The sequence below is a fragment of the Nicotiana tabacum genome, chromosome 3, assembly GCF_000715075.1.
Source record: "Nicotiana tabacum cultivar K326 chromosome 3, ASM71507v2, whole genome shotgun sequence".
In the NCBI taxonomy this organism is placed as follows: Eukaryota; Viridiplantae; Streptophyta; class Magnoliopsida; order Solanales; family Solanaceae; genus Nicotiana; species Nicotiana tabacum.
In genome coordinates, this window is record NC_134082.1 from 95,832,044 (window position 1) to 95,855,720 (window position 23,677).

The window sequence follows — 23,677 nt, forward strand, 5'->3', positions numbered from 1 at the left end:
GCATCAAACGGACACAGGTTTATTCTGGTAGCCATTGATTATTTCACCAAGTGGGTCGAAGCGAAAACTTTCAAATCTGTGACCAAGAAAGCAGTGGTCGATTTTGTGCCTTCAGATATCATCTGTCGGTTTGGGATTCCGAAGGTAATCATCACGGACAATGGTGCCAATCTCAATAGTCATCTGATGACAGAGACATGTCAGCAGTTTAAGATTATACATCGCAATTCCACCCCATATCGCCCTAAGGCGAATGGAGCAGTCGAGGTAGCCAACAAGAATATAAAGAAGATACTTCGAAAAATGGTGGAAGGTTCTAGGCAGTGGCATGAAAAGATGCCATTTGCATTGTTGGGTTATCGCACTACTGTTCGTATTTCAGTAGGGGCTACTCCTTATTTGTTGGTGTATGACACGGAGGCAATAATACCCGCAGAAATTGAAATCCCATCCCTTCGAATTGTTGCTGAGGCAGTGATTGATGATGTTGAATGGGTCAAAACCCGCTTGGAGCAGTTAAGTCTGATTGATAAAAAGAGATTAGCAGCAGTATGCCATGGCCAATTGTACCAACAGAGAATGGCAAGAGCATATAACAAGAAGGTACGTCCACGGAAGTTCGAAGTAGGTCAACTAGTGTTGCGATGTATCTTGCCTCATCAAGCTGAAGCAAAAGGAAAGTTCGCCCCGAACTGGCAGGGGCCATTTGTTGTAACTAGAGTGTTGTCCAATAACGCGTTATATTTGACAGATGTAGAAGGGAAATGTGTAGAAATGGCTATCAATTCCGATGCAGTCAAGAGATACTATGTATGATTTCTTTCTTTGATTGTACTTGTTTGTATTTGGCATCTTTTGAAGATTGAAATGACGAAAGCGTTTTGTTATGCTATCTAAACACTTTATCCCTTGTCACCCTTTTTGAGCCTTATTTATTTTCTTTCATACCCCTCTTTCGGAATCAGTAGAAAATATCAGAAACATAAGCATGAAAGATAAGAAAAGGAAGAAAGAAAAAGAAAAAGAGAAGAAAAGAGAAAAGAAGAAGAAAAACAATAAAAGGGAAAAGAGAAAAGGAAAAAGAAAAAAAGGAAAAGAGAGAAAAGAAGAATAACAGAAGAAAGAAAGAAAAGAAAGAGAGAAAAGAAAAATCGCGACAACAAAGTAGTTTCTATGACATGAACTACGTTCGACCTGATTCCTTTTAAGGATACATAGGCAGCCTCACGGTTCGGTCCCATCAAAATAAAAATCCAAAAGTCCCCAAACAGGAAACTGAGGCAGAAGTTGTGGTTGTTGTCAGAAATCCGATTCTGAAAGTTGTAATCTTGAACCCATTTGAATTGTTTCGAGCCTTTGATATCCTTTCTTCTTAACCCTGTCCAAAAGCCTACATTATGGTCCAAAGAAAGACCTTCTGATCAGTCTTTGAGAAACGCCAGGTCAAGCAGGCAAAGGTAATTCATGTCAGGGGCAACACTCTGGTTCAAGCAGAAAAATAAAAATAAGAGAGTCTTATTGGTGAAAACCTTCACAGGCACCATAAGGCGACGAGAGTTGAGAGAAATAAAAGGAGAGAGTCTTATTGGTGAAAATCTTCATAGGCACCGTAAGGTGACGAGAGTTGAGAGAAATTAAAACGAGAGAGTCTTATTGGTGAAAACCCTCACGGGCACCTTGAGGCGACAGTAAGTTGAAAAGTCAACAAGTGAGAAAGGTCTGTTGGTGGGAAAACTGTTTCATGGCACTGCAGGACGAACAAGGCCGAGGTTTGGGTAAAATAGTCAGGTCATGGGAATTCTGGGGCAACAAATTACGAAAACTGAAAGTTAATTGGTTGGACAGATTGGGCCGATTAATCCAAAATTCATGTCATGATCATCGGTACCAGCTGTCTCACTCAGATAAGTTTCTTTTTCTTTTTCTCTTTGTAGCAGTCATCTGGTTTTGGATTCTTCCTATTCTTAACCCGCAAAGTCATTGCATTTCATTTTCTTTTGGGTTTATTTGGCTAAGGTGTTTCAATGTCAGTCTTATTCAAAACAAGTGAAAAAGAATTTCAAAGCTCACTACCTACTTCCAAATTGCAAAGCACGGAATGGGCAAAACATACTAAGAATAATACGACGAAAGAGGGGAATACAAGGAATCACCGGAAGCTTCATCTGTGGAATGGTTTGGTAATGTCATGGGAGACACAAAAGTTTAGATAAAGGGGTCAGAGGTAAGACAACAGCGGGGGTATAGAACACTTGGCTCGTCAAAGTCACGGGGTTTGAAAGTCAGTCACGAAGTCAAAGCGGTTCAGGGCCAGTTCGGAGAAGCCAGTCATAACAAAACAATGCAGCGGAAAGATCTTCAACAAGAATGCCATCAACTAACCACTATTTTAAACTGACAAAATTTTCTTTGATTGAAACAGGGGCAGGAAATTTTGGTTGTTTCGGAGAAACTCTTTGTGGAGAAAGGCAGTCACCAAATAGGTTTGTTTTGATTTTCAGGACCCTCCTGGAAAATGAGACCTAGTTTAAAGTTCAGAAATAGCATAATTTAGCATAAATGCATCCCAAAGGAATATAAGTTGACTTAGAAGTGTGCATGTTCGAGATAGGATTCAATTAGGAGTTTTCAGTACCATCCTGAATAATGGGACTTAGCTTTAAGATTTCGATTAGATAACAACATTTAGCGTAAGTTCTGCTGTAGGGTAGTATAGTTCAACTATAAAAGTTGTCACTCTTAAGATAAAATTTGACTTTTGATTTTCAGGACCCTCCTGGATAATGGGGCGTAGCTTAAAACTTTCTTAGATAACAAGACGTAGCGGAAGTCATGCCTTTAAAAGATATAGCTTAGATTTAAAATTATCGTTTAGTTAAGAGTTGTCAGGACCCCCTAGATAATGGGACCTTGCTTTCAATTCTTAGTAATACTTGGTAATATGATTTAGCTTTACAATCACATCTGTCCCCAGCCACCAAACTGGGGCAAAAATTTTTCTTTATTTTTGTCAAGTTGAAGTCAGGAGCCCGCCTGGAGAACAAGGGAATACATTTCAAGTTGAAGTCAGGAGCCTGCCTGGAGAGCAGGGAATACTTTCAAGCATAGCAGTCAGGAGCCCGCCTGGAGAACAAGGGAGTACAATTTAAGTTTAGCTTTCAAATTCTTTGTTTTGTTTATTTTGAAGTTAAGAGCCCGCCTGGAGAACAAGGGAATACATTTCAAGTTGAAGTTAGGAGCCCGCCTGGAGAGCAAGGAATACTTTCAAGCACAGCAGTCGGGAGCCCGCCTGGAGAACAAGGGAGTACAATTTAAGTTTTAGCTTTCAAATTCTTTGTTTTATTTATTTTGAAGTCAGGAGTCCGCCTGAAGAGCAGGGAATACATTTCAAGTTGGAGTTAGGAGCCCGCCTGAAGAGCAGAGAATATATTTCAAGTTGGAGTCAGGAGCCCGCCTGGAAAAAAGGGAATACTTTCAAGTCAGCAGTCAGGAGCCCGCCTGGAGAGCAGGGAATACATATCAAGTTCAGCAGTCAGGCACCCCCCTAAAGAAGGGAAAAACATCTCAGTTTACAATTCAAGATGGCAACAAACGGATGTCTCCGAAAGAATAGAGAACAACAAGGCAACAAGAAGCACAAAATCGAGTTTGAAGATATAGATAGGACTTTTGTAATCCATAGATCATAGTCTAGTATAGATTTTTGTTTTATTTTGACATGGAGTAATAAGGAGGTTCAGTAAGCAGTAGCAATAACAGCAACAACAGTGAAATCACAACTTCATGGTAGTCCCAGCTACCAAAACTTCCCGAACTATACTGACATGATTCTTTTTTATCCAAGGATATGTAGGCAACCTCAGAGGCAGGGTGCGGTCAAATCTTTCAAAAATGCTTCCCACGGATTATTCAAACGGGCAAAAATCGCTCGTATCCACTCACTTTATCTTTGCACGAAAACTCTTCGTGTTTTCAAACAAAGAGGGGCAGCTATGAGCACGTGATTTTTGACCTACATGAAATACTCCCATAAATTCAAAACAAAGTAATTTCGTTTCATTATTTGCAATTTTGTGGATTTTGTGGCATTTGCTGTTAATTATTTGCATTTTTTCTCTGTGTATTTTGTTTGTTAATTAATGAAAAATACAAAATATGCTGCATTTGCATTTAGGATTTAATTTTTGCATGTTTGAAATAATTAGTAATTTAGTGTTTATAAAATTGAAAAATCACAAAAAATAGTTCATTTTTGCATTTTAATTTTAATTTCTCGAATTTTGTTAGCTTTCTTTAAGTTGGTATTTAATTAGTATGGTAATTATTTTTAGAGGTTAATTAGTTTAATTTGATTGGATAATATTAGTTTTAATAATTAATTTAGGATTTATTTCTAATTTTGGAAAGAAAAGAAATTTGGAAATTGAAAAAAAAGAAGAAAAGATTCAAAAAACAAAGGGAAATTCGATTTGGGCCATTTATGTAAACCCCCCTTCAGCCCAATTGCCCCCTCGTACCCGCCTAATTCTGGCCCAAACCCGCCTATACCTGGTCTGGATTCCCCTTTCAAGCAAAACGACGCCGTTTCGACCAGTGCCAATCTGAGCCGTTGATCCTCACTTGATCGAACGTCTCAGAACTAAAGTTGGGGGAGTATATATATGTCCGAATACGCACCCCCCTCAGTTCATCATCCCAACATCCCCAACTTCAGAACCCTGCCCCCAAACCCTAGTAGCCGCCCCAGAATTCCCCACCGTCTGGTGGCGGCGCCGGCGTCCAATCGCCACCAAATTAACACCATGAACTCCTTTCCACCTCCCCATCCCAAATCTCCAAACAGTTCCTCTCGAATCCCCTTCCATCGCCTCGAATCTCAGATCTAAGGTTAGCACCAGAAACCTTAAAATTCCCAGATCCACCCAAAATCACACCATGCAACCCCTCATCTCCCTCCTGCCTCAAATACGTGTTTGTTTCGTTTCAAAATGGTCCGTCAGTGGTAAAGCAGAAGGCCAGATAGCCAAGTTTCTCCTTGGGTTCCTTTCTAGCGTAGCAAGTCAAGTGAACCTAATCCCATCATTAATCGATTGTCTTTTGTTAAGGACAACCGATTAATGACCGTCAAAGGTTCACTGTCTCCTCCAAGGTTGTCCGAGTTCATGCAGTTCTTGCCGAAACAGGTTTGGGATAATTTCCCTTTGCATCGATTGGTTTCTGCTGATCTCTTCTGTTTGTTTGCTTGGTTGTTTGTTTTACAGCTTTCCAGAAATTTCGTCTCTTGATTAATTGCATTATGTTCTGATTGCAAGTTTGTTAGTTAGCTTGTTTGCGTAGTTGTCGATGAAAATTGGCTTCGTAAGGTTTGAGTTTAATTTGGTTTTAATTCACGAGATTTTCTTTTTCCGCTGGGTTTCATTTCACATTTTGTAAATTAATTTTGGAACTGAGTCAAGTATAGTTCATCGTTCACATTAATTCTTGTTTCAAGAACATTTTCTGAATTCATGTTTATGTGTGAAGGGTATTCAAGTTAGTTTCTCATAATTTCAATAGTTGTTTTGGATTTCAATTTGTTTGAAAGTGTCAGCCTGTTTGTTTATTGTTATTGAGATTGTGAGCATTCAGAATTTAAGGGGGGTAAGTGAATAATGGGGAACTTTAGGGGTAATTTTGGAGATTGTTTCAACCTAAGGAATCTTTAATAATTGATGGGAAGCTTGCTAAATGGACAGCTGCCCAAAATGGTTAGGGAAAACATGCTGTAAATTGAAAATATCTGAAGGAAATGGACAGTTATCCAAAAATCAGTTTTGAAAGATGCTCTATTAGGGTATTTTGGAAAAATCTGACTGCCTTGCCTTGGAAGGCACTCAGCAGACCCTCAGCCTTTAAAAAAGAAGGCCTTCTTCTCATTAAAGACAGTTTTTTCACCTTAGAGAGACTGAAAAAGGCCGAAATACAGGAGAAATCAGAACAACTAAAAAAAAGAAACAAAAATCACTATTCCATTGAAAGTTTTTTTCCCTGTAATTCTTGAGGCTCTCATTTCTGAAATGATCTCTGTACAATCGAGGGCTAGGATGGCTTGAGACTTAGTCATTAAGGCTAGGTGTTGGGTGTTTGCCTGTGTGAAAGTGTGTTTGACACTGCAATCTGGTCTGTTGAATTGCATTTTCTAGGATTTTGAGCTGTTTTGGTACACTGTTCCACTAGATTTGAGGTCCACTTTGCTGTTTGTTACTGCTGTTGGGTTTTCTGATTATCTCGATGTTGCTTTCTTCACATTTTCAGGTATGTAAGGACATTTGAACCTTGAGTAAATCTAGACCATAAGCCTATGAAATCAAGCTGAAATGACTGTTTTGTTCTTTCAAGCAGAGGCTGTTGGTCTTCTTGTGATTTCTGCACATTTCTCTCGTTAATCATTATGAGTAGTTAGTCATATAGTTTGTAGTCTATTTCCTTTTTAGACTTGGGATTTGCACGAATGTGTTATAAATAATGTTAGACTATTGGACTATTACAGTGCTTTAAGTCAGTGCTAAGCTCAGCCACACTTATGCCTTGTTCATGAATGTCACTCATGTCTTTGGAAACTGTTAGAATGTGTAGAGTAGTTTGATCTTCCCTTTATCATGTTCACCTTTAATTTTTTAGCTGAAAATCTGCCCTGTTTCGCACAGTGCAAGCAGTGCATCGATTCATCTTTCTGGGTGCAAATTCTGATTGTGGCTCTCATTGGTTTGATTTGCTGGTTAGTTTCATTGGATCTGATTTCTTGCGCTTGTTTAACCTTTCCAAAGTGTGAAAGTGTGGTTAAGTCTATGCTCCTCATGATATAGGTTTGGTTACTGAGTAGAATTTGCCCAGGACCTACCTGCATTTCCAGGGGCTATGCATTTGTTTTAATGTGTTCATTGTAAGGTTTGTTTTTCAGAAGCTGTAGTTTTGTTGTCTTTGTCCGTTCTTATATCGAAATTTGTTTTATCCCGCTAAAGTTTGCTGGATTCGGATCGTAGCTTAACTTTTAGTCTTCATGATTCAATCGTTAGTTTTAATACATGCCCTGTGGTATGGTTCTTTGCGAGGGCGTTTCAAATGAATTATTAGAGAAATAACTTTGGGCTTTAAGCAATCAGGTTTTGGACAATGGTTTGTGCTGATTCTTGGGGATTATTTCCAGCTCGCCTGGATCTTCGAACTGGTCATGTGACCAAGTTTAAGGGAGTAATTTCAAGCAAAAGAATATGGGCCTAGCAAATGAGCTGCCAGGCCCTTCTCCACATTAATACTTCTGGGCTGCATATCCATGTGCCTTGAGTTAGCTCGTTTGCTTTTCACGGTGTAGCTAGCCCGTAACTCGTGGCCTTAGCAATCCTAACTCGATTTTAGGAATAATTGTTGAATATTCGTAGAGAAACCTTTAGGGTCGTTTAAAATACAATTGTGATTGTGTACACGTTCGCGCGACACGATTACAATTCTAAAAACCAATTCTGAGTATGCGTTCGTGCAACTTCGAACAAATCTTTTTTAATAATAAAAATGTGTTTTCGTAGGTTGTTAATTAAATTAGCTCATATAGTCTGCGCCGTCTACCATTTAATCATACAAAATGACAAGTGTTTATAGTTTGCTTTAGATACGTGCAACTTTGGCCAAATCTTTTTATACATAATAATAAAGTGTTATTAATTGTAGACACGTTCGCGTGACATGATTTTTGACGCGCCAAAGGAAAAGAGTATACGTACGCGTAACTCGATCCTTTAACTACGAATAATCAAGTAATTTAAAAGCGGTTAATAGATAAATGCACATAGGTCCTAAAAATGAATATTTAAATAATTTAAGCCAAGTATAGATTGCTAAGCGACCGTGCTAGAACCACGGAACTCGGGAATGCCTAACACCTTCTCCCGGGTTAACAAAATTCCTTACCCGAATTTCTGTGTTCGCAGACCGTAAATAGAGTTAATTTCCTCGATTCGGAATTTGGAACCGGTGACTTGGGATACCCTAAATATCCCAAGTGGCGACTCTGAATTTTAATAATAGATCCCGTTTCGGTTGTCCTTTAATTGGAAAAACTCCCTTATATTTATACCCTTTACGGGTTGTGGGTAAAAAAGGAGGTGTGACAAGAGTATGCGTTCGCGCAACTTCGGACAATTTCCTTTAAGAATAGATGCATTTGCTAATAGGCCACTAATCAATTTTAAGAGTTTTGAAGCGTGCCATCTATAATTTAATTATTCATGGGCCTCATGTTAATAACCTAGATAAAAAATATGACAAATGTTGGTAGTTTGCTCTAGGCACATTTAATACACTATCATGACCGCGTATACGTCCGCATAACTTCGGCCAAATTTTTTGACAATAATAAAGCGTTATTAATTATGGACACGTGCGTGTGCCATAATTTTTACGCGCCAAAATGGGTACACGTACGCATGCCTCGTTTCACAATAATTTTCTTAATTAAAAAAGCGGTAAAGGGTAAATGCACATAGGATCTAAAGTCGGTAATTAAACAATTTTGTAAGCCAACTATAATCAAAGTGACCGTGCTAGAACCACGGAACTCGGGAGTGCTTAACACCTTTTCCCGGGTTAACAAATTCCTTACCCGGATTTCTGTGTTCGCGAACCATAAATAAGAGTCAACTTCCTCGATTCGGAATTTTAACCGGTGACTTGGGACACCATAAACCTCCCAAGTGGCGACTCTTATTTTTAATAAGTAAACGATCCCGTTTCGATTGTCCTTTAATTGGAAAAACTCCCTTGTATTTATGTCCTTTACGGGGTGTGAGTAAAAAGGAGGTGTGACATGCCCCTTCCTTGGCTTTCAGCTTTATAGTGGGATCTAAAGGTGAAGAGCAAGCCTTGTGTTCCAGAAAATTGCACTCCTTTAGCAAATCTAACACAAACTTTCTTTGTGATATAATGATCCCATCATCCTTATACATAATCTCCAATCCTAGGAAATAATGAAGTTGTCCTAAGTCCTTGATCTTGAACTATTCATGTAGGAATGTCTTGAGTTGTGCAATCTCTTGCTGATCAGTCGCAGTCATTAACACATCATCTACATACACTGTAATATATACTGATGAATCTCCATTCCTTTTGTAGAATAGTGAGTAGTCATACATGGAATGTGTGTAGCCCCTTGAGCACAATGCCTCAGTCAGCTTTGCATACCATTGTCTACTTGCTTGTTTCAGACCATATAGAGATTTGTTCAGCTTGCAAACTAAACCTAATTTTTCTATAACTAATCCAGGTGGTACTTGCATATACACCTCTTCATTGAGGTCCCCATGGAGGAAAGCATTATTCACATCCAATTGTGAGATGGACCGGCCCTTCTTAACTGATGTAGCTATTAAGGTCCTAACTGTTGTCATCTTTACAACTGGTGAGAAGGTTTCTGTATAATCTATTCCTGCTTGCTGAGTATGGCCTTTGACAACCAATCTGGCTTTGAACCTCTCAATATTACTATCTGCTTTGTGCTTCACCTTGTACACCCATTTACAACTAATTGCCTGCTTTCCAGGTGTCAGCATTACAAAATCCCAAGTATGGTTGGAATATAATGCATCAAACTCATGTGTCATAATAGCTTGCCATGCATGATCAATGGCTACCTCCTCATATGATGATGACTCCCTGTCATGACAAACATTTCTCACAAGAGTCTGACTATCAGGAGTTAGTAAATCAGAGGCAATATGGTGATTCACACAAAACAAATCATTTAAGGAGGCAGGATTTGTTTTAACTTGAGGAAGGGAATAAACATAGTCCTGTAGGTAGATAGGAAATTTGTGAGTTCTTTGTGACTGCCTTGTTGATTGAGCTTGTTCTTCATGGGTCTGTTCAGTGTGATGTTGTAATGATATATTAGGTGGTGAAGATATAGGTGTTCCAGAAGGTGATGAACTAGCTACATGTGTAGGTGACATAGGATCAGATGTGTTGTCTGCATTCCCTTGATCACTCAAGTTTTCAGGAGTCTGTGTGACATTTGTATTGTTAGAAGGTTGTTAACTTAGAGATTCAATGAAGGGAATTAGATAGGGGGCAGATGATTGAGAAGATTTGTTCATATGAACTCCAAAAGGAAAAATGGATTCATTAAATACCACATCTCTGGAGATATAGATTTTCCTAGTGGCTAGACTTAGAACCTTGTACCCCTTTGTGTTGAAAGGATATCCAACAAATACATGAGGTGTTGTTCTAGGATTGAATTTATCCCTATGTGGTATTGGTACAGTAGGGTAACATAGGCAACTAAAACTCTTTAGGTGAGAGTACTTTGGCTTTCTTCTGTATAGTAATTCATATGGGGTTTGATTGTTGATAGAACTGAAGGGTAGTCTATTTATTATATAAGTGGTATAAAGGATACACTCACCCCAACATCTTAGAGGTAGCTTGGATTGGAAGAGAAGGGCTCTAGCTATTTCAAGAAGGTATTTGTGCTTTCTCTCCACCACACCATTCTGTTGTGGTGTATAGGGACAAGTTCTCTAATGAATGACCCCTTTAGATTGAAACAATATAGTTGCTTCTTTACTGGTGAATTCTAGTCCATTATCTGACTTTATGGACTTGACAATTACACCAAACTGGTTCTCTACTAGATTCATGAAATTCTTGAGTATCTCAAGGGCATTACTTTTGCTGGATAAAAGGTGAGTCCAGGTGAACCTGCTATAATCATCCACCATGATTATAAAGTATTTATATCTATCATGTGTAGGAACATGATATGAAGCCCACAGATCAACATGTAAATGTTCAAATATTCTGTTGGTTGTGCTGGTTTTCTGAGGAAATAGTAGTCTTTCTTGTCTAGCCATTGAGTAAATGGTATGGTTGAAGGGTTGTTTGGGGGAAAAGTTGGCAGGTATAGAGGTAATGTTCTTCATTTTGACAAAGGGGACATGTCCAAGTCTATTATGCCACAATACATTTACATTATTTTCAGCACAAGAATGAGATAATATGCTAGGGAATTCAAAAGATGGACTTGTAAAAGAAACTTGTTTTTCAATAGTTGCACATGAATTATTTACAATTGGAGAAGATACACACTTATTGGTATGAAATAGTATATTTATAGCAGAATGAGAGGGACAATGTGTGTTACAAGTGCAACAAGTAGAAATGGTAGGTAGTGTATGAGTGTCCTTTACTGCAGGGATTGTCTTGTTCTTCTTCAAATAGCTTAGGCATAGGATGTACATCCCATCTTTCACTCTACAAATCACCAGAGGTCTCTTCATTGAAGGGGCATGCAGTATGCAGTAATGTTTGACAAATGCAACAAGACAATTGAGGTGAGAGGCCAAAGAATGATCAGAGATCAAATTGTATCTAAACGTAGGAACATACATCACTTTATCTAGAGTGATCTTAGAAGTAAGAGTCATACTACCAATTTCGGTCACCTTTACCTTGTAGCCATTTGGAAGTATAACTAAAAGGGGATATGGCAAGTTTATTATGTTGGTTAGTAAGGATCTGTTAAAGGTCATGTTATTTGATGCCACTGAATCTATAATCCATGAATCAGCTCTGTTCTTGAAATATTCACATGACAGTTTACCAAAGTCAATTGAGGAAGTACAAGCTATCATACCTGCAAAGTTTGTTGTTCCTGATGTAATGTTGGTTCCAATTGTGCAGTCTCTTCCTCCTCCTGATTGAAACTATTGTAGTAGGTTAACCAACTGGCTATACTCCTCTTGGGTAAGGCTTACATTTTGAGTATTGTCATGAATATCACATTTCTCAGTCTCAGCAAGTTGAGTGTCAGTAGTTGCTATATGTGCATTGGCCACTGTTCTATTGCCTCAACTGAATTTGTTACTGTGATTGTTGCTTGAATTGTAGTTATAGTTGAAGTTTTGCTTAGCATTTTGATTGAAATTTCTTTGATTTATGTTTGGGTTCTGATTCTGATCAAAGCTCTGTGGGTATCCATGAAGCTTGTAACATTTCTCTTTAGTGTGACCTGATCTCTTACAATAATCACAGAAGGGCCTAGTTCTGTTGTTATGATTGTTGCTGGGAGAATAGTTTGTTCTGAATGTCCTAGGTCTGATTGTGCTAGTATTCAAGGCTGATGACTCCAGAGTTAAGTGGCCACTTAGTTTGATTTCTCTCTACCTTTCCTCTTGGATCAACAAAGAAAATGCTTGGGCAACTGAAGGAAGAGGATTCATCATCAATATGCTGCCCCGAACTACAGTGTAGTCTCATTCAATCCCATAAGGAATTGTATCATCCTCCTATCCTGCTCAGCCTTATGCATGCTCTCCTTAGCTCTACATGAGCAATTGCAAGTGTAGTGAGATTTGGCAATCAAGGTATTGAGTTCCTCTCATAACCTTTTCATTTTTGTGTAATAGCTGGTGACTTCAAGGGCTCCTTGAGATAAATCATTGATTTCTTTCTGAATTTGGTACAACTTTGTTCCATTTGTTTGGTCATACGAATCCTCAAGTTCTCTCCACAATTTGAATGCATCTGCTACATATTTAACACTATCTGTAATTTCCTTGGCCAAGGAGTTTAGGATCCATGAAGTGACCATATCATCACACCTTTCCCATAGGCCAAATTTTGATGAATTTGGATCTGGTCTCTTGCATTCTCTGTTGATAAATCCCAACTTATTCTTCAAGGATAATGCTCACATCACACCTCTTCTCCATGATCGATATCCAAAGCCATCAAATAGAACAGGAACCAAAGTTGCTCCAAGATTGTCAGATGGATGCATATACAAAGGGCTACTGATATCAACACTTGACTGATTAGGAGACTCAGTCATAGTCGGTGTTGATTGATTATCATCTTCGACAGTATTCATTTCGTACAATACAGAATTTCTAAGCAATTGAGGGCTAAAAAATGGTGATTATGAATTTAGCAACAGTTCTCAAACAACTACAGATTCAGAAGGAAATCATAACCTGTCCTCACGACTACATCTCAAAATCAATAGAGAAATGAGTTTGCATGTGTGCGATCCAGTTCGAATCATCACTGGCGGAAGTAGAACTAGTAGATTCTGTGAGGCGAGTCCAAAATTGATGCCCCTCACTCTGATACCATATTAGAACTGATCAATGTAACCGTAATTCGAAGCTTTGCTGAGCTTCGATGGTGAGCTTCAATGGTGAGAGAGTCGTGACCTTCACACCATGAAAGGCCACAATAAGAGAAGAGAAAAATATGAGAGAACTTTCTAGAATTTCTCAATTGAATTAAGAAGAAAATGAGTGGAACCTCCGCTATATACAATTGAACAACTAAGAGCTAATTAACTAACTAGATCGGCTAACTAACTTTCTAACTAGTTAGCTGATTGGTACAACTGTCAGTTCTAACTAACTAATGACTCCACTAACTCTTAACTAACTGATCAATATACATAATTAATCTTAACAATATTTTTATAGCTCTATTTTTTATTAGCCGAATCCCCGCACCCGTATTCATATCCGGATCCGCACCCCTAATCTTAAAATTTAGATTTTTCCGAATACGATACTCAGATCCGTCCCCGTATCGGACACCCGCACCCTAGTCCGAACAACTTAGATTACAGGATGCGAAACATATGTGCATTGTCCTCTTTGCTTTGAATGAATAGTCACTTTTCTGAAATTAGATGCTACAGGAGGTAAAGTTTGCCAACAGTAGATTGACTATAATGAGAGGTACAAGTGAGTTTGTAGCGGTACCGGTTTCTTCTCCTTTGATTACTAGATGCTTCTGCCATCTTTCCTTAAAACTCCGGTTGAATTTTGGTCTAGTAGTGAAGCCAGAAATTTTCAGGGATATTCAAATTTAAAAGAAGTTGAAAAATTTCCCGAAAAATGATATTCAATATATGTTATATATATTCAAATCAATATTTTACTTATATACACAGTATAATTTTTCATAATATTTCGACGAATTGACCACCCTTAACAAAAAGTTGCTTTGCCCCTGGGTTTTGCTCGTGTTTGAAAGCTAGAGATAGATGGTTGAGCAGCATGCTATCAAGGGAATCAATTGAAACCCCTTCACCAGAAAGTTATATTGATAAAGAGAGTAAAATACCACCCTCTGTCCTCCCCCGCGTGGCCTAGCATAGTAGCATATATAGAATTGAAGCCCCTTTAAGTAAGAGAAATACAGGTTTATATATCAAATGTGTCATTTTTGATTTTTTTTTTAATTCCATTATCAAAATTTATGGCTCTCTCAAAGAAAATCAACAAGGAGGTATATTTTCGTTGTGTTTTCAAATGTCTATAGTGGAAACAGTAGCTAATTTTATATGATTTATGGGGTTAAGAAAAAAACCTCCCTAGGAGGTGTTTTCTTAGTCCCACTAGGAAAGATTACAGCTTGTTTTTGTTTTTGAGTTTGTTACTTTGAGAACAGCTGGGCTGATTTGTAGCTAAGATGTGTTTGTACATATACACTCGGTGATTAAGAAAAATTTTAATTACCAAAAAAATGTATTATTCCATTCCTTCGCCTAAAGTCTTAGTCCATTCCTTACCCTAAAGGACTTCTAAAAGAAGTGTGTGTGAGTAGAAAAATCAAGGAAAGAACACCTTGCCGGCCAAGTTTTATCCCACACCGTTGGAATGAAAGATCCACTTCTCAAATAAACTCGATAAAGATTTTAATTATATATATCGACAATGTGATTTTTTTTTACATTATTAGTTTAATTTAATTCGATTTTAGCAGGTTATTACTCTATTTTCAGGTTAAGTGTTGTTGTAAGTCAATTTAACAACTTAACTTGATGGTGTAAACTGATCTATATGTGAAAAAAGCACAAAACTTAAACTCTATAAGTGAAAAATCCATTTGTCAAGTTTTTTTTTTAATTATTACACGTCCTTCTCTTTTGGTGTAACTTCGATCTTCTCACCGTGGCCTCTAAGTCATCAAAACGAAATAAGAAAGCAAATTATTTAGTTGATCAAGTGTGTTTACAGTTGCCATGATGTGATGTTGCCTTGGCATAAAAGGAAGCTATCTTAGTGGCTCAAGAAATGGAAATGACGAATATAATATATATACCAAAGGGAGAGGGCTTCAATTGAATTTCCAATGGTAAGTTAAACTTGAAAATGACGAATGCACGCTGACATGTTGTATAAGATTATCATTTACGCACTGATTGAAAATTATTAGTGGTATAAATCGCAGATGCCAACATCTTTGAAAATCATATAATTATTGACTGGGCAAAAGATGCTGAATTAAGGTTCTAAAACTAATCAGCAAAGTAGCATTCACTCTGCAAATTATATGAAAAGAAACCCTGGAATAATAACTACGTTTCAGTCTCAAACTTTATTTAAATATAAATCTCGTGTCTTTGTAAAGCTAATCCATGTACTAGAGATTTTTTCAAATTCATATACTTGAATAGACACGCATAAAGTGGTAATTTAATCAAAAGAAAGAAAGAAATCCCGCAATTAAATTAAATACGAGTAATTAATAACTTGCATAAGGAACCATTAATCTAATTCTAGACAAAAGAAAATACCCTTTATGTATAAAATACGGAGGAAGCCCAAATTTAAATAAGAATAATTAACACAATGGCCGTCCACCGAACTGCTTAATCAGCGGATGTATAGTCTATATATAATATGTATGTAATCGTGTATAATCAGTATATAATTTAGTGCAAAATACAAAATTTGTCCGTTTGCTGAAACTAATTGCAGTCGCTAGCCAAAAATATATAAAATATAAATATTATATGTATACAAAAAAGATAGTATATTTTATTGGTTATATTTTTTATAACGGCTGAAAAAAATTATTTCTCTATAATTAATTTATGTATATGGGCTAAACAAAGTATGTAAACAGTATTCAGCCGGCTATTTGTGTAAAGATCTCTTTAATAAATTCGGCCCAATTTTGGAGCATGTATTAATCTCAGGAGGAACACTAATCTCTCGCGCCACATGTTCCCACCAAGAAAAGACTTCGTAGATTCATGAAGCGTCTCTCTCTCTCTCTCTCTCTCTCTTTCTCTTCCACCAAAATTAGCGATTCTCAGACACAAAAACAACACCTACCGTCTACGTAACACGCGTGTAATAGTTGAAAAGTTCATTATTTCAAATCCTTCTGGGATTTGGATTTGATTCTTTATCCTCCTCCTCCTTACTTATCCCATTCCAATATCAAATCTGATTTCAATCTTCTCACATACTATCGTCTATATATTGTTGTGTTGCGTCTTATAGCTGCGCTTTCTATTACCACTAGTTTTATTGCGCCAATTCCGGTATGTTAATCCATTTCATCCCTTTGTTTTCCTCTTCGTATTTGGTTTAATTTCTCTTAAATATTTGAGCTGCAACAAGTTTCTGAATTTCTCTTCACAATAAACTTTGGGAATTTTTTGGTGTTTTTGTTTTAATCTGCATTTGAGTATTGCGGGTTTTGGTGTTCTCTGGGTGGGTGATCATTTTTATCCTTTTAGGTTATTGGTGACTGTTTTGAGTAGACGCTATCAAAGAGGGATTCAGGGTTTGAAGTTTATTGTTCCTACCACAACCTCAAGATATGTAATAACTGGGTTCATAGTCAAATATTTGTAGATAGTTAGTGGATTTCTTAATACATATATAGCGTTTGGGAAAAAGCTATTGGGTTCACTTGAAACCATAGGTTACAAGCTAGATCTGCACCTCGGCGCTATGGCCTTGAATCAAGAAGAGGGATACTTAACTAGGATCGGGTTTGATAATGGGTGTTCCGTGGAGAGATGCTTAAATGATAAAGTGGGTGGGTTTGGTGATTTTTGGGGTTTGAATTGTGAAATGGAGGTGCTTTATGATTATAAAGGTGGAAAAGCTAATAAGGGTTCGGATGATATTGCTGATTTGTTGCCTCAGGATCCCTTTAATATGGATGTTACAACCAAAGGCACTGGTCTCATGACCATCGCTGATTTCTTAGAGGATCTTGAGAATGATTTTGGGTTAAAGACTCTTGGGTTTATGTCAGATGAGATTGAGGTTAAGGGGGTGGACGATCATTTGCTTGCGGAACTTGATTTTGTATTGAGTGGCACTGTGAGAATTCATCAGGATGCAGGTAAGACTGATGGAAATTGTGAGCTGTTTGGAATGGATCTCAGTGAGGGATTGGAAGGTGGCCATGGTCTGATGAATGGGAATACAGAGATTATGGGTTTTAGTTATGAGAATTATTGGATTCTCAGAGATGATTCAATGGATAATGATCAAGGGGGAATTAATGATCAGTCTGATATGGATGCAGGTGATCCTTCAGATGCACTGTTGCTGGCCCTTGGTTATTTAGACTTGGGGGACCTTCTTACTGTCGAAAGAGTATGCAAATCTTTACGTGATGCTGTTAGAGGAGATCCACTTTTGTGGAGAAGTATTCACATTGATTATCCACTTAATCCTAACATCACAGATGATATTCTTATAAAGTTGACAAATAGGGCTCAAGGTCATCTTCATTCTCTTAGTCTCGTTTACTGCTTAAAGATCACTATTCTTGGTTTGAAGCATGTACTTGAGAGGAATCCCAGCCTGACAAAGGTCAGTTATTGTTTTACCTAGCTAAATCTTGTCACTATCTCTTGATGATTTTGCTCAATTTGTGTCTTATAAGGTGTCATCATATAGTAAGTAAAGTTGGCATGATTGGCAAGTCTCATATCTGAATTAAGAGTAGCACGATACATATCATGCTTTTATTATAGTTGTGCTGTTACTATGTTCTGTGCCCACTTTATTGGTCTCATATCATAATTTTAAAGTTCTCGATTTCAAGTTAAACTTTATTTTGCTACATTGAGAATGTGGAAAATGGAGTGCAAAAGATCAAGTTAAACTTTATTTTGCTATTGTGTTTTTGGTGTAATCAGATCTACACAAATGATACTGACACCATTATTGATGTTTTAGATTCAATATAGAGAGTGTCAGTGATAGTTAGAGTCTCTTGTATATATGGTTTCAGTACTACCTAAGTACTGTTTTGCTACATATGAAATGTAGAAAAGTTACCAGTTTCAAAAAAAGTTCTTGATTTCATTAATAGGAAGAGACATACCAAAATGAAAGGCAAGTTTAGTAGAATGGGTATAGAACTAGCAATATCATATGGAATTTAATGTTTGACCTCTAAGACCTAAATTTTCCTCAAGATTAGTATTGGAGAAATGTGGACGTAAAGCTAAATGTGCTGTGATATAGAAATGATCACATCATATGGATTGGCAAGTAGCTGACATAGAGATAAACGAGAGGAAGTCACCACGAGATGGTTTGGTCATGTTCAACGTAGATCTTACTGTTCTTGTCTGTAATTATGGCACTATGATGGGGAATGATATAAACCTAAAATTACAAAGAAGTAAGTTTCTCAAAAGATCTCAAATTCCTCCGATCCGTGAGGACTTACAGAAACAGAAAACAACAGAAGTAAAAAAGTTGGTACATTTACATTAGGCCTGGTACTTTTAGGAGTCTTGTTTGTATGCTTAAAGATTTATATGTCAATAGAAAATGTAGAGACATTAATTATTATAGGAACCCAGATTGTTGAGTATTGAAATAAAAGGGGTATAAAGGGGGTCCAGATGAAGCAAAGTGGTACTATTAGGATTCATGTACCAATCCAAACTACCTTGGAATTGATGTATTATAGTTGTTTTAAAAATATTTTACAATCCATAGGACATTCATTGAACTTTGTAACTTTGATTTCATCATACACCAGTACAACTATTAACTAGAAGTGTGTGCTGAGATTCCTCACTGTTTCATTCATCTATTTCATTATTTTACACCTATTGATCTTTCCCCGCGGAAATGCTTTTTATGTTATCTATTATGTCTAATACTGCTCTTCAACACGTGCAGTGTTTAGTAATCTGTCAATAGAAATAATTAATTGGTTTCATTTTTAAATTGATATGCTTCTGCTGGTAGATGGCATTAACAATTTCATATACACAACTTTAGAAAGTGACAAATTGTAACCGGAATGGAAAGGTCTTATGTCTAACTGGTTTTTGGTAGTCTTTATACTGAAGTGTCTGCCATTCACCTCGCCTCCTTTTAACCCCTTGGGAAGTTTATTTACTCCATTAAATTTCTTACTATAAAGTGCTTCATACCTTGTATTTAGTTTTCGATTCGATTCTATTACTTCTAACTTATTTTAGTTTTCTGATTTCATGTTTGCCTGTGTATATGCAGTTAAGTGTCCCAGGGTGCATTAGACTCACCGCTGATGGTATTCTGTCTAACTTAAAAGTCTTCAAGTCTGGTGGAAAAAACAGACTTAAGTATATAGGGATTCATGGAGTCTTTGGTGTGACAAACCAACACTTTGAAGAGTTCAAGCTCTTAATTGGTGAAGACAATAGCAAGCTGCCAACTACTCGTGAGCCGCGGTTTTTGGGTAGTGGCCATTCTGATGATGACTGCGCTTTGGATATTGAAGTTTGCCCGAAATGCCAGCAACTTAGACTAGTTTATGATTGCCCCTCAGAGAGTTGCCAAAGGAAGCAATCTGCCACTCAGTTATGCAGGGCTTGTACTATATGCATTGAACGTTGTATCAATTGTGGATGTTGCTTAGATAACCGTGAATACGAGGAGCTGATCTCTTTCGAGTTGCTTTGTTTAGATTGCTGGAGAGAACTTTGGGGTTGGCAAGAGAGGGAGCAGAAAGTGACCATTTTGCCTAAAACCACTGTTCTTCATAAGCAGGCAAATTACCATTTCTACCTCCGTGGATAGGATGCACAGTGTTTGTTACTTCTTTTTGGCTATGGGATGAATTCTGCCAACATATGTAGTTTCAGCTTCTGGGCAGACACTTGGGCGGGAGATGATAGTTTAATGTCCAAATTTCTAGTTCTGTTCAACTGTTCCACCAACAAGTATGGTATTGTGTAAGATGCTTAAGTTTCAAGCACAGGATGGCACTTAAGTTTCAGGAGAAATTTGAATGACTGGAAAGTAAGACTTTTTTTCACTTACTTCAGATGCTGGAGCCTTACAGATTATTCAAAACAAACAGGATACTCTCAGTTGGGCAGCAAGTAAAGACGAGAGTTTCTTTATCAGCAATTGTTATAGTTTATTAATGAAGCAAGGTGATCAATGGGATGATAACCGGCCTTGGAAGTCGATTTGGAAGACTACACCTGTCAAAGAGGATTCCTATTGTGCAAGAGATACTATTTATGTGAGAATGACCAAGAAACAATAGAACATCTCCTCCTGCACTGCAAAGTAACTAGAGAATGCTCGGAATTGTTCCTAAACATCTGAGGAATCTACTGGGTAAAGCCACTGAAGGTAAGAGATCTGATGGAATGCTGGCAACATCAGAGAACTCCTAGAGCCTTGAAGCAGATTAAGAGGACTACTCATATGTGTATATTCTGGACCATTTGGCTTGAGAGGAACAAGACATGTTCTAAAAGCCAGAAAACCCACATCTCCAGGATCAAGGATAAATGCCTCTAAAATTTGTTTTTAAAAAGTTCTATGGTGGATAGTCTTAGCCAATATATGGATTTCCTAGACTTGGAAAAAAGGAAGTAATTGACTGCATGGTCATCCCCTGCAATAGGTCTTTTGTACTTTTTTTTACCATCTTGGTACCTTAATAATAAGAGTTAATACCCTAAAACCCCCTTAAACTATCACATTTTGGTCAGTTTCCTATTTAAACTGTTCGGTGTCTTTAAAACCTCCTTGAACTATATTGTACTTCATATTAAAACAAACTCTCTTTGCTGACCTGACATAACGTGTGTAAATACTCGCTTGGAAGCACGTGGCAGCCCACCTAAAAATAACGGCTAATTACTCTAACCCTCTTTCAATTTTTTTTTTTAATAAATATTCTTCTTATTTTAGTTATATCCACCTTTCTTCCTCATTTTTTTCATCATGCTTCCTTATTTTGTCACCTTTCGTCTTTATTTTTCACCTTCATTTTTTAACCTTTTTTCTTCGGTTCTTCATATGAGTTTTCTCTGAAAACATTTCTCCTCTTTTGTTTCCTCTGGAATGATGTATTCTCTTTCTTGTTTTAATCTTCTTTCATGTCCTACACATATTGATGAAAGAATACCAAATGTGGTTAAAAAGGGAGTGTGTACTAGACGCACCACTAAGAATGTAATGAGAGGGTTTTAATATGAAATGCAATATAGTTCAGGGGGATTTTGGGGACACCGAAAGTTTAAGTAGGGAACTGACAAAAACATGATAGTTTAGGGAGATTTTAGGGTATTAACTCTAATAATAAACCTTACAATATGAAAGAAAGATTTCAAACGGCAGTCTTTTGTCCCAAAGATATGACACGTAAGCAGCTGAACGCCCTACTTAATGGAAGTATCTTATGCTTTACCTATGGGGGAATTTATAGCGCAAGCAATTTATGCTTATGTATTGTTCTCCGTACGACACCAGTAAGCAAATCTAATTTCATCACCCCTTTACCTGGCCAAAGTACATAAATAGATACTACCTCACATGCTGGAACAACGAGGTGACTTTTTCACAGAAGGAATTTTACAGAAGAAAACTATCAAGACCGTTTGCGCTTCTAGTGGTTAAAAAGGGAGTTCGGAACAAAATGTGATTCTTTTGGACTCAAAGAACAAAAATATGTGGAAAAAAATTTAGTAACCAAAATATATATATCATTTTTTGAAAGACACTATACTTTAATGTTAAGTATAGCCTTTTTTTTAAAAACGCTACATATATAGCGTTCTTTAGTAAAACGTTATACATATGAAGTGGACCCAAAAATAATTCTTCTGTGCTTAACTGACATAACAGTAATTCAACTGGGTATAGCATTTTTTTAAAAGACGCTATATCTCATATAATTGAACCCCCAGACTAGTTTTTGCCTTATTTAAAGAGGTGAAGGATTTTGTAAAAATCCATTCATAAACATTTTCAAGTCTTCTGAAATTTTTCTTTGTTAAGTTGTTTTGCATTTTTTCATAATGTCTGAAAAGTGAAGAGCGAAAAATTAGGATTTCATTATATTGGGGGGGGGGGGGAAGGTGAAGTTGTGGTGGCGAATAACTCAGTAAACTATAGTTTATCTCCACAGTCTCATGTTAAGTTGCCACTTACAATAGAATATGTTAAATTGGTATCGTTGATATGTAAAAAAAAATAATGTGAGCAAACGTTCGGTGAATCTTAAAATAACCGGAAGATATCCGTATTCTGTGACTCCGCAAGGAGTCGCTTGTTATGCTGAGTTTAACATCGAAGACGATGAAACTCTGCGAGTTTTTTTGGAGACTTCAGATGAATACCGGGAATTTATTGGGATAAAACTGTTGGAAATGTACGTCAAGGCTGAAGACGTTCGCAATAATGAGGTTGCGCAAAGTAGGGAAATCCCTCAATCATCGAGTATTTATTTTGGAGCAGTATTAGCCGAACAGGTTCCGGCTGAAAGAGTTTGACCGGATCTAAACTTATCTCCACGAGCGAATGTGGAGCGAGAAAATAATTTTTTCCCTAGTATACATAATCCACAAGCCAGGTGGTAAACTTTAATTTTCCTTTGTGTTACAATGTATATTTTTGTGTATTGTATTTGTATTAACACTCATATATTCCACATGGGGTACCGACCATATATGAATTTTACAAGTTATGAACCAACAGCCAGTTGGAATATGCCTAGTTTTGGTGTGTTGGATCATGGTGGTCCATTGGGAGTCAGCATCAATAAGATAATGTACATCATGGGATAGCAACACATTATGATTTGTAAGTGAATATATAAAGTTATATGTATTGTTGGACCAATTTCAGTAACTCATTATTTCTTTGGTTGTGCAGTGAAAACGAGCAACTTGATGGTCTTGTCCTCACTCAATTGCACGAAGACGATGTATTTACGCGGGATCTGGCAGATGCGCAGAGTCAGGAAGAGAATAGTGATTATGACAACAATGCCGATGAGTCTGGAGATGACACACCCTTTCCTGACGAGGGTGATGATGAGGAGAAGAGAATGCCAAACCTGATTTGACGAGGGAGCATGCTCCACCTCCTTTTAGACCAAGAGTGTATGAGTCCCACGTGCCGTTTCATTTAAGGCATATTCTCTACCTTGATCATTTACCAAGTACGCCGGATGTGGATTCCCTCACAAGGGATATTGATGAAATTCGATAGCAATATGGGATGAATCTAGACCAACGGTGCTGTCAAAGGGCATGCTTTTTCCTGTTAAGGCATGCCTAATCAGGGCGGTGAAAATGTACAGCGTAAAAGAGTGCCGTGAGATGCGGTATTAGAGTTATCTCCGGATGGATACAAGGTTATTTGCCGTAGATGGTTTACCGGTTGTAATTGGATGTTGCGTGCGATAAAGAAGAAAACAAATATGTGAAAAGTGGGTAAATACATTGGCACCCACAATTGTGAAATGGACACATTCAGTGGGAATCACTTCAACTTGGATGTTGACTTGATTTCTCTTATCTTGATTCCACACATTAAAGCGTCCATAAGGTACAAGATCAAAGAGTGTATTATATCCGTCCACTAGAAATATG

At 37.4% G+C, this 23,677-nt stretch overlaps 2 protein-coding genes across 3 annotated transcripts; one reads left to right on the forward strand and one right to left on the reverse strand.

Annotated features, from left to right (window-relative positions):
• Nucleotides 1-9,029: 9,029 nt before the first annotated feature.
• Nucleotides 9,030-12,901, reverse strand: LOC142176701 (uncharacterized). Its single transcript, XM_075244873.1, has 6 exons — nucleotides 12,726-12,901; nucleotides 12,417-12,683; nucleotides 12,196-12,271; nucleotides 11,666-11,725; nucleotides 10,563-11,606; nucleotides 9,030-10,031 (listed from the first exon to the last, which is right to left on the reverse strand). Exons 1-6 carry the CDS (start codon nucleotides 12,899-12,901, stop codon nucleotides 9,030-9,032), a joined length of 2,625 nt encoding a protein of 874 aa, XP_075100974.1.
• A 3,105-nt stretch (nucleotides 12,902-16,006) lies between these two features.
• LOC107804263 (F-box protein SKIP14) lies at nucleotides 16,007-20,760 on the forward strand. Of its 2 annotated transcripts, XM_016628115.2 has the most exons (3): nucleotides 16,007-16,354; nucleotides 16,553-17,645; nucleotides 19,314-20,760. In XM_016628115.2, the coding sequence occupies exons 2-3, from the start codon at nucleotides 16,770-16,772 to the stop codon at nucleotides 19,857-19,859; spliced, it is 1,422 nt and encodes a 473-aa protein (XP_016483601.1). In that variant the 5' UTR covers nucleotides 16,007-16,354; nucleotides 16,553-16,769; the 3' UTR covers nucleotides 19,860-20,760. The 2 variants fall into 2 exon arrangements, with proteins under 2 accessions (XP_016483601.1, XP_075105765.1); XM_075249664.1 differs by having other exon boundaries at nucleotides 16,007-17,645.
• The last annotated feature ends 2,917 nt before the right edge of the window (nucleotides 20,761-23,677 follow it).